At 45.4% G+C, this 16,471-nt stretch overlaps 1 protein-coding gene across 1 annotated transcript in view; it reads left to right on the top strand.

Annotated features, from left to right (window-relative positions):
• Positions 1-16,471, top strand: part of Thsd4 (thrombospondin type 1 domain containing 4) — a 552,037-nt gene that overhangs the window by 124,132 nt on the left and 411,434 nt on the right. The window contains exon 5 of the mRNA XM_085844687.1: positions 3,405-3,852. Within this exon, the coding sequence (XP_085700813.1) occupies positions 3,405-3,852 (448 nt within the window). The remainder of the gene's footprint in view (positions 1-3,404; positions 3,853-16,471) is intronic.

Raw genomic sequence — 16,471 nt, 5'->3', positions numbered from 1 at the left:
ACAGGCAAGCAGACCTTTTTATACAGTCCACAGGGCACAGAGGGATAAGTTGGTTTGTTTTCTTCACTAAACCCAGTCATTTCTGATCTTGAATTTTGACCCCTTTGTTGCAATTCTGTTCTGTGACTGTGTTCTTCAAACCTGTGGGTCCGTGGACCAGCAGCACTGGAATCTCCGGAGAGATTGAGGCTCTATCTCAGAGCTCTGAGCAAAGCGCACTCCCCCCACCCACCCATATATTTAAAGATAAAGATATAGATATGTTTGTGTGTACTTGATGTGTGTATGTGTGTGTGTATGTGTGTGTGTGTGTGGTGTTAGGAGGTGGTTTTATGAGTCCAGTCATCTCAGGAATGTGTTCATCCATACCTTGCTGGCCAGAATCAAAACTGAGTTCATGTCCCCAGTGCCTGGAACCCAACTCCAGTCCAGCTTCCTTAGATGTTTCATGTTTGTCTGCTAACCCATAAAGAATGTAAAGAGGGAAGATGCTGTTACCCCATTATCTACAGGAAGGCACACAAGTCACAAATGTGTTCCTAGTTAATTGACTATGTGCAGCTTGCCCACTCCTTTATTTCCTTATCATTCCAAAATTCCAGGCTAGAGTCCAGGAGAGGACCTGACTGCAAAAGCTGGCTCAAGGTCTCTGAAACCAGGTGGCCTGGATAAGGCCCAGTCACCAATGTTGACATCCTGGCTTAACCCCTTGTGTCAAAATATGATTGGTCATGCAACAGCCCACCCCATCCCCCTTACTTTGTGTTCCCACTTTATAAAAACGTTGTACACTCTCCCTTCAGGGATGAGGTTCGGACCCCTAACTGGCCGCCCCCCTGAGTGCTCAGAGAATAAAGCTTTCATTTTAAGGCTTCTGGGGAGTTCTCTTGGCTCCCACCCTGAACCCACCAGAAGAGGCTAGAGGTCAACCTTAGAGTCTTTCTTAATGATTCACTGGCTTATTTTTTCAAGATAAAATCTCAACTGGAGCTCTCTGGGTTAGCTAGACTGGCTGGCCAGCAGGTCAGCATCTTTCATGTGCGTGCTGGAAGGATCAACTGAGCTCCTCATGCTGGCACAGCAAGTACTTGGCCAACTAAGCCACCTCTGCAACCCAGAACCTGCATCCCAACAAGGTCTTAGGCACCAGCAACCGTGAGACGCCCTATTCCAGTTGTCTGGGTTTCTCCATTAGCTTCAACTAAAGTCTCCACTGAGCACTTACTTTGGGGCTAGGTTTCATTTTTGGTCAGCCTTCAGAACTTAAAAACATACTCCAAAATTCCTTCTTTTGCCTTCCTATGATGTCATTCATTTTACCTGGCCTGCCACAAGAAAGGAAAAGGCAAATTGGGTCCAACTCATATATGTATTCTAAGACTAACTTCTTAATGGCGTCTGTTAAAGCCTCCACCGTTAACTGAGTCCCAAGTGTTGCCAAGATTAATTGAGAAATGCCTGAAGGGAAAGTAAATACTGCAGCTTAGTTTAATTCAGAACCGTATCAGCCAAGAATGGAGGTGCAATTAGTGATAAAGATGTTAATAATTAGCTGTGCTCTGTTAAGTTTTATATTCATGGTTATATAGAGTGGAGAAAGAATTTCCCCAGGAGGGAAGAAATCAATGTTTCACCTTGATTGCTATTTTAATGTGCTTATTTTAATGGGGCCATCCTGTAGGAACCCTTGGGCACATTTCCAGTTTTACATAAATGTAGAATTAATTATTATGAAAGCATATAATTTTAGAGTTGGAGCAACCTTGGCGGTCATTTTAATTCAGCTTCGTCATTTCACAAATAAGTAACAATCGGAGGGCTTGAGTGCTTCTACAGAGCACTGGGAGCTGGGCTTCCATGCGCTCAGACCAGTGACCTGGGCTCCTTCTCAGACCCCTTGCACTGTGCCTCAGAATTCCCCAGACACAAGTAGGTGGGTTATTTCTAAAGTTCTTTCTCTGGCCTGCATTCTGCCATGGCTGCTTTAGGCCGTGAGGTTGGGATCCTGGAACTTATTCCTGGTTCACTTTTGTTTTTAATGGACCATTCTTAGCTCTGTGCTTTGTCAACAGCAGTTGCATAATAAATAGAGGTGCCTGGGACTGCAGGGTGTGCGCTCTTCTTGCAGAGGACCTGAGGAGAGTTCCTGGTGCCCATGTCTGGCAGCTTACAGCCTCCTGTAACTACAGCTCCAAGGGATCTCATGCCCTCTTCTGCACTCTCCCACACAAATAAAAACAAACGATAATCATATAAGTAAATGCTAATAATATAAATTGACAGGCAGTGGAGTTCTGGGCTTGTTTTTTGCTGCATTGGTACTGAGGTGGAAACCAAGCCTTGTTTGTGTGTGTAGAGGATGTACCAGTGAGCTACATCCCCAGCTCTGCTGCTTTTTAACCTGCTCTTTAGAAATGACTGTATCTTCCCACTGGAGGCATGAAGCTGACCAAGGTGGGAGTATTTATAAAATGCTTCTGATCAGGGCATTTGGCTTTGAGAAATGCAGTGGTTACACATTTATGAGCATAGCCACTTCATATGTGATTTTTACAGAGTCTCAGAAGATGGTGGATCTTAAAAAACAAAAATCTAAAGATTCAACCAGCATGAGGATGACTTATTACTTAGCATGAGTTCCTTGAGAACGATGGACCGGTAGACAATTGCTTAATCCACTCCAGTCTTCTAAGGACAGTGCAAGTTAGGTCTCAGGGCTGTAGTGGAATGTCATGGGTCAGGATAAGCTCTGCTTACCCAAGAGTGCTCTTTGACTCTTGCATGGTCTTGGAGATCATGTGGAATATCAGACACAGCTGAGTAAGCAAAAAAAAAAAACCAAAAAAAGGGCTGGAGAGATGGCTCAGTGGGTAAGAGCACCCGACTGCTCTTCCGAAGGTCCAGAGTTCAAATCCCAGCAACCACATGGTGGCTCACAACCATCCGCAACGAGATCTGGCGCCCTCTTCTGGAGTGTCTGAAGACAGCTACAGTGTACTTACATATAATAAATAAATAAATCTTTAAAAAAAAAAAAAAAAACCAAAAAAAACCCCACATTATCAGGGGAAAAAAATGAACGGGAAAGTAATTGTTTCTGAAATTGTAACTGTGTCTTTATGGGTCTCAGAAACCCTTACAAGCTCCCTATGACCTGCAGAAAAGGCTAGGCTCTCTGGTGCAATGAGCTTGCACTGACAGCTTGTGATTCCAACCTTGCTTCTAACCATTCACATCACCTGCAGGTCATCCAGCCATTGATTTCCACCACCATTCTCCTCTTGTCTCTAGGGAGCCTCTGCCTAGGCTTCCGTGATGTCTCTTCTGAGCCATGGGTCCAGAGCCTTCCAGTTGGTATGCAGTTCACGTGACTCTGTTGGTCTTTGTTCTGTGCTTCTCTTTAGGAGCAGGACCCGAGGTCCTATTGGCCCTGGCAAGTATGGCTATGGGAAGGCTCCCTACATCTTACCACTGCAGACGGATACCACCCATACTCCACAGAGGCTTCGGAGACAGAGGCCTTCATCCAGGCACTCCAGGTCCCAGGAGGCATCTGCTTCTAAGCAGGGCTATCGGCCACCAACCCACCAGTTCTCCCACAGCCGACCTCTCTACCAGAGCGACAGTGGCCCTCGCTCTGGACTGCCACCTTCTGAGGCTTCTATCTACCAGCTGCCCTTGACTCACGACCAAAACTATCCTGCAGCATCAAGTCTCTTCCACAGCCCGGAACTGAGCAGCCACCATGGTGCTAGGCCCCACGGGGCAGCTCAAGCCTTTCCCCAGCATCTACGATCAACAGCAATCTCCTGCATCGGGGCCTATCGGCAGTACAAACTGTGCAACACCAATGTGAGTACGCAGCACCTCAGTCTGGGCTTGGAGGCAGCTGATTTTCTTTTTTTTTTTTTTTGATTTTTAATATTTTTATTACATATTTTCCTCAATTACATTTCCAATGCTATCCCAAAAGTCCCCCATAGCGCCCCCCACTTCCCTACCCACCCATTCCCATTCTTTTGGCCCTGGCATTCCCCTATATTGGGGCATATAAAGTTTGCAAGTCCAATGGGCCTCTCTTTCCATTGATGGCCGACTAGGACATCTTTCGATACATATGCAGCTAGAGACAAGAGCTCCGGGGTTCTGGTTAGTACATCATGTTGTTCCAACAATAGGGTTGCAGATCCCTTTAGCTCCTTGGGTACTTTCTCTAGCTTCTCCATTGGGAGCCCTGTGATACATCCAATAGCTGACTGTGAACATCCACTCCTGTGTTTGCTAGGCCCCGGCATCGTCTCACAAGAGACAGCTATATTTGGGTCCTTTCAGCAAAATCTTGCTAGTGTATGCAATGGTGTCAGCGTTTAGAAGCTGATTATGGGACGGATCCCTGGATACAGCAGTCTCTAAATGGTCCATCCTTTCATCACAGCTACGAACTTTGTCTCTGTAACTCCTTCCCTGGGTGTTTTGTTCCCAATTCTAAGAAGGTGCACAGTGTTCACACTTTGGTCTTCATTCTTCTTGAGTTTCATGCGTTTATCAAATTGTATCTTATATCTTGGGTATCCTAAGTTTTGGGCTAATATCCACTTATCAGTGAATACATGTTGTGTGAGTTCTTTTGTGATTGTGTTATTTCACTCAAGATGATGCCCTCCAGGTCCATCCATTTGGCTAGGAATTTCATAAATTCATTCTTTTTAATAGCTGAGTAGTACTCCATTGTGTAAATGTACCATAATTTCTGTATCCATTCCTCTGTTGAGGGACATCTGGGTTCTTTCCAGCTTCTGGCTATTATAAATAGGGCTGCTATGAACATAGTGGAGCATGTGTCCTTTTTACCGGTTGGGACATCTTCTGGATATATGCCCAGGAGAGGTATTGCTGGATCCTCCGGTAGTACTATGTCCAATTTTCTGAGGAACCGCCAGACTGATTTCCAGAGTGGTTGTACAAGCTTGCAATCCCACCAACAATGGAGGAGTGTTCCTCTTTCTCCACATCCTCGCCAGCATCTGCTGTCACCTGAATGCTGATTTTCTTAATTCCTGGTCAGTTGATACCCACTACCTAGAAGACTGAGGGGGATCATGTCAGCAGACCTTTTATCTCTTTTCCCTCTCTTCTTCCATGTATTCACCCATATGTGCACATGTGTGTGTGTATGTGTAAAGCTAATGCTTTAAAAAGAAAGAATTCGTGCCGGGCGTGGTGGCTCACGCCTTTAATCCCAGCACTCGGGAGGCAGAGGCAGGCAGATTTCTGAGTTTGAGGCCAGCCTGGTCTACAAAGTGAGTTCCAGGACAGCCAGAGCTATACAGTGAAACCCTGTCTCAAAAAAAAAAAAAAAAAAGAAAAGAAAAAAAGAAAAGAAAAAAGAAAGAACGAAAGAAAAGAAAGCATAACTGATGGAGTCACATCAACAATTGTGTGGCAGTGATTTCAGAATAACAACTTCTAAAGTCTCAGTGGCAAAAGTAATTGCATTGTTTCTGTATGTGTGTACCTATTTGTGTGTGCACACACAGGCATGTATAGGGCCCTGCCCAATGTCAGATGTCTTCCTCACTCACTCTCTACCTTATGTGTAATTTATTTTTCTTGTTTGGTTAAATATTTATTTATTTTTATTTCTGCATATGTGTGTGGGCCTCTGTGAGTGTATATATATCATGCAGGATTCAGGAGCATATGGAGGCCAGAAATGGATATTGGATCCCTTGGACCTGGAGTTTCAGGCGGTTGTGAGTTGTCTGAGGTGGGTGCTGGGAGTTGAACCAGAGTCTTCTGAAAGAGCAGTGCGTACTCTTAACTGCTGATCCCCGTCTCCAGCCCCTCCTTATTTTTTGAGGCAAGGTCTCATTGAGCTCACGGACTTAGTTATTCTAGCTGTCCAGCAAGCTCCAAGGATCCTCCTGTTTCTGTCTCCCCCGTGCTGGGATCACAGCACCACACCCATGTGGCAAGCACTTTACCAAATGAACCGTCTCCTCGCCCCACCAATATTCATTCTTTGTTCATGAGTCAAGTGCAGTTTGGCTGCCAAGGAAGTAGGTGTTTGGGGAGGAGCCACCTAGCAATCTTCCTGGAAGCTCCTTGCTACTCCATAGAGCCAACACCTCAGGTGATGCACTACAGAGGAGAAAATGGAGAGGTCACGAAGACTCCCATCTTAGGAGAGGACCAGGGCAGCTGGGATGGGAGATGTGTGTGGAGGGCTCTGGACAGCAACCACTTTCTCACTTGGGTGGGGGTATTTCAGAGTTTTAAGAATTTGAATAGCAGTCATCGTGTAGATTGTCTGAATACCCACTTTGGAGATTAGTTCAAAAAGTAGTTATTGGTCCTTCCCTCTGCCGGCTTCTCAGCAATCTCTGCTTTCATCACTAACTCGCCTCCAGCCAGGCCTTGCACACGCTACTTTTCCTGCCTCCTCTGATCTTCCGCTTAACTCAATGAATTTGTTCCCTTCTTCGTTTCACACTTGCAAAGCAAGGTTCAACAACTTAGGCAGACACCACAGCTCCCCGGATAGTAAAACCAGTGGTTGTTATGAACAGTATAGGACCAGGTGCTCTGCTTCTAACAGCAATGGAGGGCTGGGGAGAGTGGAAAGGAGGAGGGACTGGGAAGAGGTTAAGTTTCTAAGCTGCTACAGTTTTCATTAATAATTTAATCTGCCTTAATACTCGTTGGTGGGTAACAGGACAGCTGGTACATATTAGCTTCAATTTCCTCATTAAAAATCTATTTCCTGCTATGGAGTCCATAGAAGTGACTTAATTTGTGATCTTAATAATTCCTCCAAACGCCTGCCCTGCCTTTTAGCCTGTTCCTCCACGGTGAGATTGTAGGGATTATTCGTTTCTATAAAGCACTCATTTTTCTAGAGCCAGAGCTAGCCAGCCAGCCAAATTGCAATGAGTTCCGTACCGTGAGAGATGAAAGTCTCGTTGTCTACTGGGCTGAGGATGAAGCTCTGTGGTAGAGCATTTGGCTAGCATGCACGAGGCTCTACATTTGGTCCTCTGAAATGAAAAAAGAAAAAAGTCAAATCTACCTTATAGTGTTGTTATGAGGATCAAATGAGGTGTTGCCTAAAAATGTTTTGTGAATTGAAAAAGTTAGGAGTTATTCGCCTACAGGATCAGATGTGCCTCTTGTTTTGAATAGCCATTGCTGTTCTATTAAAGTGGAATCAATTCTTTGGTAAAGTCACACACATTCTGCCACTGACAAGTACGGCTTGAAATTCTGAGATCAAAGTAAGTCATAAAGAAAAAGGAAAAGACAGAGGATACTGGGAATAAATGTGGAACCATTATGTACTTAATCTTCTTTCATCTGATTTGCATTCGTGTGTGTGTGTGTGAGAGAGAGAGAGAGAGAGCTCTGTGTGTGTTTGTGTGTGTGTGTGTGTGTACTGCAGCTGAAATTACAGGCATTTGTGAACCATCTGAAGTAGGTACTAGAATTTGAACTTGGATCCTCTGGAAGAACAGCAAGCGGTCTTGACATGTGAGCATCTTTCCAGCCCCACGCACATCGATTTATTATCTAATTACTGTCTGTAAAATAGGGATCTAGGTCTGGGTGTGGTAATCTATGTCTTTAATCTCAGTACTGGGAAGGCAGAGGCAGGCTGAGCTCCATGGGCTGGAGACCTGCCTGGTTTACATAGTGAGGACAACACAGAAAGGCCATGTCTCCAAAAACCAAACCAAAACAGACAAAAACGAAACAAACAAAATGAGCTAGGAATTGTACAGAAGGTCATATCTTGGTGCCTTGGCCTCTTGACTTGCATCTTTAAAGCACACACTCTGTGCTGCCAACAGCAGGTAGAAGCCATAGCTTCCCTGGGAGCCAGAGAAGGCATTAAGGAGACACATCAAGGAGACAGAAGTGCAGAGAAAAAGTTGTCTCAGGTTTTTTTGTTTTGTTTTTGATGTATGTTGTATAGGACAACCATGAGCTCACTATGTAGCAGAGGATGCCCTTGAACTCTTCTGAGATTGCAGGCACACACCAACATACCCAGTGCTCTCAACATTAAAAGTGGGAAATAGTTAAATCTCTGTCATAGTCTGGGTTTCATTGCTGTGAAGAGACACCATGACCAAGGCAACTCTTACAGTGTCAGAGGACATTATGATCACGGCAGCAAGCGTCGTGGTGGGAAGCATGGTGGCTCACAGGAAGGCATGGTGCTGGAGAAGCCAAGAGTTTTACATCTTGATCTGAAGGCAACTAGAGAAAGACTCTTCTAGGCATCTAGGAGGAGGGTCTCAAAGCACACCCTCACAGTGACACACTTCCTCCAACAAGGCCACACCTCCTAATAGTGCCACTCCCTAAGCTGAGCATAGTCAGACCACCACAGTCTCCAAAACAGGACAGAATCAAATGTCCTGTGCTGTAGAGGTTTCATTCCATGTTTTCTGTTGCCATCTTTTATACAATACATGTCACTGTCCATCTCCCATGGGTTCTGCTGTTTTTATGCCTATCTTCTTTTTATAAGCTATGGACTTCTTGAGACTTGCATCATACTCCATTAGAACTTAAAAGCTTCCGTTTTTATTAGGTATCCTCCAAGGCTGGTCTTGGGTATAATGATCTCTTGGGAGGTTTCCCAAGATTTAGTATATACTCATACTCTTAGCTTATTATGCTGTGAAATATACAAGGAAAACCTGGAGAAGAGAAAGGCACAGGGGACCAAGTCCAAAGACAGCCAAGCACTGGGTCCCAAGAGTCCTCTCCGTTGGAATCTCATCATAGGTCCTCTCTTTGTGAATTATTGAGAGACACATGAATTTTCTGCTAGAGATTCATTTCTCTATGCCAAGGCTTTTTCATGTGCCCATTCTCTGTCTCATTACAAAATTCCAGACTCCAAAGGAAAGCAGATGCCCTGTGTAAACTAGGTGGTTTATAGAAACACTCAAGTCCTGGTGGTCATGGTTACCATTAGAGGGCGAAGAGAACTACCCTGAAGCCTAAGTTCCTAGACTTCAGCCATGGACTGACTCTGCAAAAAGCCTTTTCTAAGGAGAGCAGTTTCCATATCCTAGCCAATGATGTCATCTAGACGGCTCCATGCCCTCCCTGATCCCCAACATGAAGAGATGAAATGCAGCCCTAAATTATGCAGATCTTCCTAGTCTAAGGAAAATGCCACAGGACAGTATTATGGAAAATATTACCCAAACTAACAAGAGAATGTAGGTCAGCGCTTAGATCCTCTCCAAAGATTAAAAAAATAGGCTTGCACTTTTTCTCTTCTGGCTGTTATCTGGGAGAAGGGGGCATAATCTGGCACAGTCTGCAAACACCAGTTTGTTAACTCCATCCTTAAACTTACGTTCGGCATGTCTTTAGCTTTGATGGATCCCCGGGTGGTTCTAAGATTCCTTCAACGTGTCTCAGTTCTGAGATGTATGGTGATGACTCTGAGGAGGCTGGGTTAGAGACAAATGTTTTGCAGGCTTATATAAATCAGAACCCTGTCTCATTTCTGGTCATGGCTCCTCCCTCTACAGCATCATGTTCTAAAACAGTGGCTCTCAGCCTTTCTAATGCTGTGACCCTTTAATACAGTTCCTCATGTTGCCATGACCCCTAACCATAAAGTTATTTATTTTGCTACTTTATAACTGTAAATTTGCTACAGTTATGAATTGTGATGCAAATATTTTTGGAGATAGAGATTTGCCAAGAAGGTCTTGACTCACAGGTTGAGAAACACTGGCTCTAATGAGATGCAGGGAGAGGCCTGCTTGCAGGTTCTTGTCTGCCATTACATATGGTGCTAGAATAGGTGTCAAAGCAGGGGGAATCCTGGGAGTGTAGAGTGGGGGCCCTGGGTTGGGGAAGACTCTACTGAGTAGGTGTGGCTAAGCTTGCCTATAAAAATGGCCAGCAAAGACAAAAAGGAGCTTGGGAGGCCAAAGAAAGGGCTAGGGACAGGGACAGGGACGGGGACAGGGAAAAGCAGGCAGGATTATGCTGGGGACTCAGGACCCTGCCAGGTGGTTGGAGTCTATCTCCCCATCCCCACTCGTACTATGAATAATTAGAAACCTTTAATCAGAATGTATCTGTTAACAGATCAAAATATAGCAACACAGTGTGGGCCTAGCTTGACCTTAATGCCTGCGAATGAAACATTTTATGCAGAGTGAAAGTCAGAAAGCAGCTTCAGCTACTCTGTATGCCTGTAATCCCAGTACCTGGGAGAGTGAGGTAGGATTGTGAGTCCAAGACCAGTTCAGGTTGCTCACTAAAGATCCACAGAGACCCTGCTGTTGTTTGCTTTACTTTAAAGCAAGTAAGCTGTCTGGTTTAACTAAAGATAAGACTTGGAAGACAGCATGGGATAGTTAGTACCCACAAAGGTGGCTTTGCAAGGGGTGCTTAACTAGGGTGTAGGGATAAGTGTCCTTGGCTTGGAGAGCCACTTAATTCTCTATCGGCTCCCATGAATCAGAGAGCAATATAATCTCTGCCTCTCAGCCTTAATTCCAGGTATGGAAAGGTCAAAGCCAGCTGCAGGTATTGGACCACTGAACCACACCCCAGCCCCTCCCTATGTGGACAGGTGAAGAAGGTGGTCATCACTGGGCTTGGATGGAGTCAGTAAGGCTATGGATTTTCCAGGTGCAGTGGGTTAAAGCAGCAGTGAGACCTAGAACTTCTCCCGGCATGCTGAGAAGGAGCAGGCAGTGTGGGAACCTCTGGGGAGAATAGGAAATCTTCCCAGAGAGCCAAGTCTCCCCCAGCAAGGAGCAAGTTCACCTTCACAGGTGAAGACTACACAACCCTGACATAGAGGGTTGTGATTCATCAGTTGCCCTGTGTCTTGCTGGCTAATGGCTAAGACCAGGAAGTTCAGTCAACAGCTGTGTCTTTTACAGGGGAGCTCAGGCAGGCCCAAGAGCAGTGGTTTTGAACTTTCCTAATGCTGCGACCCTTTAATACAGTTCCTCACATTGTGGTGACCCCCAGCCATAAAATTATTTCCTTGCTCCTTCATAACTATAATTTTGCTACTGTTTTTAACCATTATGTAAATGCCTGATATGCAGGCTATCTGACACATGACCCCTGTGAAACAGACGTTTGACCCCCAAAGGGGTCATGATCCACACTGCCCTAGACTTAAATGCTAGGTTTTTTGATTGGGGGAATACTATCAGAGATGGGGAACCCAAGCTTCTGGCGCCTTAGAAGATGAAGTTAAACGATCTGTTCTACCATCTGCTTCTAGGTCTAGATTAGTATTTGCTGTATATAGTAAGCCATCAAGACACCCGTGACTAAGGTGTCTGTCTTTCCCTGGCATCTTCTCTTAGGCCCACTGAAATTATTGCATCTCCTTAGGGACCAGACTGATGCTGTCTCCTCTGGAGGAGGTGGGCTGTAGAGTGACAGGGACCAGCTTAAGAGTGGCAAGTGGCTTGGTTATCCAAGAGGCCATCTTGGACTTAGCCTTTGTACCTTGCATGCAGTTAATTTGTTGAGGGGATAGATGCCAGGGGCTAGAAGTTTCTTTCAGAAAGCACAGATAGCATGCATTCTGTTGCTGCAGACCTCCTCAGGGTAGGGGTGGGTTTTCTGGTGTGGTGGTGGTGGTTTCTGCCTGAAGGTAACTGACAGTGAAGGGAACAGCTCTTCAGGGCAGCTGAGCCCCGGCTCTGCACGCAGAAGTCACTCTGCCCTGTGTCTGACTGACAATGAATGAGTGGAACTGAAAGGGAACCACCTGAGTGCTGTTTGATGGAGGGGTTTAAAAACGATCCAGGTTAGAATTCAGGGCACTTCTGAAGGTTTGACAGGCTGCAGGGAACCATGGAGCCAGTGCCTAGATGGTTTAGCCACCGGGCTGGGGGCCTCAGCATGTATGATCTCACTGCTGTTGCTCTTGGTGAGAAATTCGTGCTACTGTCTGTAGGTGCTTTCAGCAACTCTGCTTTCTACTCTGGAGTCTCAGAATCTCTATGGTAACTTTTCTTTTATGTACTTGCAATATATATATATATATATATATATATACACACACACATATATATATACACATATATATATACACACATATATATACACATACATACATATATATACATACATACACACATATATACGTTTTTATATGTATATAATGTATATATGTGTATTTGTACATACACATGCACATAAGTTATATATGAGTTGTGTGTACCTATGTGCTGTTCATTACCAACACTGTCCATCTTATAAGAATATTGTACCGAGCCTATGAAATTGTTAAGCAGGTGAAGGTACTTACCACCAAGCCTGACGCTCTGAGTCCAAGCCCCAGGGTCCATGTGGTCAAAAAAGAGAACTGACTCCCTCAGGTTGTCCTCTGACCCCCACATGCCTATCCTGGCCCATGCATGTATGCACATGTGCACACATACACACTGTGGTGGGAGTGGGGGGAGATGTTTGTGTGCACAAGAACACACACACAGAATAAACAAAGTGTAGTGTTATTTTTAAAGTGGTTCAATAAACAATGACTAGTAACTACCGATTTAAAATTAAGTTGTACAAATACCAACATCGCGATGTTAGAAGTGAGTGTATCTGTCTCCCAAGACAAAGTGATTGGTCATTTAAAATCTCTGGTTCCTAGGCTGGGGAATGTCTCAATCTGTCAGGACCTGAGTGTGGTCTCCGGACAGAACACAAATAAAAGCTTGTCTTTTGCATGTAACCCCAGCCCTGGGAGGTAGATTCTTGGGGTTGGGTGGCCAACCAAGCTAACCCAATTAGTCCGCCACAGTGGTGTGAGATTCTCCCCCAAAAAACTGCTGGAAACAGCATCTGAGAAATAAGTCCTGAGGTATTGTCTGGCTCTCACATGAGTGAACCTGTACATGAACACGTACCCTCAGACACACACATGCACATGCACACACAGACACACATGCACATGTACACACACAGACAAAGCATGTTGATTTCATTTTTAAAAAAAAAATCTATCATCATTAAGGATCAGTTGACTCTTCATTTTGCTAGATTACATACTGAGTGTCTGGCTGAACACCCCACCCCCTCCCCTAGATGTTGTGCCCCCCCCCCAGGAGTCTTTATGTGTCTTTCTTGAGTTGGCCTGTGAAAAACTGGTGTGAGTCTTCTCAGTGTCCTCTGTAGCCGTGATACACAGAGCAATGACTTGCTTTGCAGTGGGACTTTTTATCCTTCTAGGCAGCAGCAGAGGGTCCTTGTTAATGGTGTTCCTGATGTAGCCACTAAGAGGTTTGTGTTCCTTACCTCTTAGTTTGCATTGTGCATGTTTGAATGAATGTGTGCATCGTCAACTAGTTAGCAAAAAGCGTTCTTTTAAAAATGTCCATACAGCTATAGACATTGATAGATAATTTCAAGAATTGGAAGTACATAAATACATAAATAAATGACCCGAGACAGGGCCTAGGGTGTGTGTGTGTGTGTGTGTGTGTGTGTGAGAGAGAGAGAGAGAGAGAGAGAGAGAGAGAGAGAGAGGCAGACAGACAGACAGAAACAGAGAGAGAGAGAGAGAGGCAGACAGACAGAAACAGAGAGAGAGAGAGAGAGAGAGAGACAGGGACAGAGAGAGAGACAGAGACACACTTAGAGGATTCTGGCTGGGAATGTGGCATATGTGACATAGTTGGGAGAGTGCTTGCCTGTCGTAGCTGAGGCTGTGAGTTTGATACTCAGGACCTCATAAAGCAGATTTGACACAGCCCTCATTCCAGCGCTAGGGAAGTAAATGCAAGAAGGTCAAAAGTCTAAGGTCACCCTTGGCCAAACAATGAGTTCAAAGTCAGCCTGGGATACATGAGACCTTGTCATTTAAAAAAATAAAATACTCTTCTGGGTGAGCGGATGGATTTAGTTACACTGACATGCTTTGGGGCTTTGACCTGTGCCCTGGAACGAGAAGAAAACTTTCCTTCTGGGACAACATTATGAGCTTCTTCTCTTGGATGAAAAACGATGCACTTGGGAATTAAGAAAAAATCAGATTGGAAATGAAGTGCAAGGCCTTGACTTCAGACAAACCTTTCCAGTGACCAGAGAAGTACAGGAGTGGTGGGAGGGACCTTTGGAAAGGTGGTCCTGTTTGGCTGGAGAAAGGAGATGGTACGCACACTGGTAACCGAGAAAGCATTCTGATCCCTGGGTTCTTGCTCTTCCGATGGAGGATGAATCCCATTTCCGAGCTCTGAAAGTGCTAGAAGGAGTATGTTTGCCAAGAGTGCCAGCCTTCCTTCCAGTCGTTCCCTCAGAGGTTCTGTTGTGTTCATCTCTGGTGTGTTCAGCTAAGCAGCCATTCACTGAACAGTGCTGTAAGCTGGCAACTTTGTTGCATGCTGGGTTAAACCTCACCCAACTGGGGCAAATGCAAAGTTTGCTATTCCCTGTGATAATTTACACTTTAGGCCATGAGAAACTAACTAGATGGTGTGTGTGTGTGTGTGTGTGTGCGCGCGCGCAGACATGTGCTGATGGGAACACTTATGACGTGTGTGGAGGTCAACTTGGGATGTATTTCCTCAATCTTCTCCTTCACCACCCCTCCTTTTTGAGACGGACTCTCTCGATGACTGCTGAGCCAGTGATCATGACTGTTTCTGTCTCTGTCCCTTTAGTGCAGGAGTCACAGGAATGTACATTACCCTGGCTTGTCACATGGGTTCTAGAGGTTCCCAGGGGATCTGAACTCAGGTCCTCATGCTTCCATGGCTAGCATTTTTATGACTAAACCATCTCTCCAAGCCCCTAAGTAAGTCACATAGTAGTCACTGACTTGGGAGGTCACAGTCTATCCCAAGAAGGCCTGCCTACCTGTCCTCATGAAGCTAACTAAGAGTCAAAATAGAGGTAGAAAATAGAAAGGGTTTTGCATTAAATGTGACCACATTGGAAAGGAGCGCAGAGATCCAGCAGAACCCTCAAGTCCCTCTTCCTCTTGGGGTCCTCAAGTGAGAGTGAAGTTTAAATAGAGGGCTAAGGATATTCAGCTCTAAGCAGTCCAACCAAGGTGTGGTCCTGCTCCACTCTGACCTGCCACTATCCAGGCTGCTATTCTACCCTGCAGGGTGCTCTGACAAACTGTGTGTGTCTTTTCTGGAGACTCATTCTCTGATGAGTGCCCTGTCCTTCTCCTACCATCAGACTCATGGAGAAAAGTCTCATTTGTTTGAGATCCTCTGTCAGATCGAGGGATGCAGTGTCTCTTTAGGATGTCTTCTGCCAGCCACCTCCTCATTAAAGCTTGAGAACATTTCTAGATTCCTCTTTTAGATCCCTTCAAGGGAGAAGTTAAATATACCCTCTGTTGTCATAGTAGCTAGTCTTTTGATTGAATCCAGAGTAACTTCAAGGATTTAAAAAAGAAAAAACAAAAAGGACATATCTGACCCGGGCAGAGTCAAGGTCAAGTGTCTTGGCACCATCTTCACTGCGTATGCTGCTTCTCAGCTGGGCATGGTGCCCCTCATCTCCTCAGGAAAGGAAAATAGTTTAATTAACAAAAGGTGAGTGTTGATCACTGCTGGTGGCCTGTTGAGCAGTGGAATTAGGCACTCCACCTTGTCAACTCTGATTAACCAGGGTCACTAGAAATGTAGCCTGAATTTCCATAATTCTCTGTGTGACTCATCGCATCCCCCGGGCACTTGTGAGACAGGATTTTGGAAAGGGCACATGGTGCTTTATAAGGATTCAGCTCACGCTGAAGTACATCTTCATTTCTCCGAGGGAAACATCTCTCCCTCTTTTGGGTGGACAGGGCCATTTGAGGGGAGCCCGTCTCCCAGGGGGCAGGCATTCCTTGGCTGGATCGCTGCAGCCTTTGTGGGTTCCATACTGAATAACACCGTTCTCTTTCTACACAAGTTCCTACCCCTTCCCTCTACTGCCAGTTTTCTAGCCTGCAGACTGTGAGAATCTGTGCCCCGCCCCCCAGGCAAGGCTCACCGCCTAACAGAGAGATGATTCCTGACCAGGTGAGGGTGACTCAGCCTGTGACATCAGGAAACAACCAATCTAAAGATCTAACAAATGTACAGCCATCTGAACCTGGAAGTATTAGCTTCACAGAGTCTGCTAAAAATGAGGAGATTATATGCTGATAATAGGAGACAAGTGCAAACAGATGTGATCTACAAGAGAGACATAAAACAGGAGTTCCCTATCATGGTGGTGTCCTCTCCTCACTCCTTGAGGCTACAGCCGCCTTGTCAGGCCTGTGAGGCTACAGCCGCCTTGTCAGGCCTGTGAGGCTACAGCCGCCTTGTCAGGCCTGTGAGGCTGAACGTGACCTAGGCTTCCAGACCTGTCTCATAGGTGGTCAGCACTGCTGTTAGGTCCTGTGCCAGTACTTGAGAGTCAGTCTCTCTCTCTCCCTCTCTCTCTCTCTCTCTCCCTCTCCCTCTCCCTC

Source organism: Mus caroli, unplaced genomic scaffold (genome assembly GCF_978045245.1).
Source record: "Mus caroli unplaced genomic scaffold, Mus_caroli_1 scaffold_11, whole genome shotgun sequence".
NCBI classification, from domain to species: Eukaryota; Metazoa; Chordata; class Mammalia; order Rodentia; family Muridae; genus Mus; species Mus caroli.
This window is presented reverse-complemented; position numbering and strand designations above follow the sequence as displayed.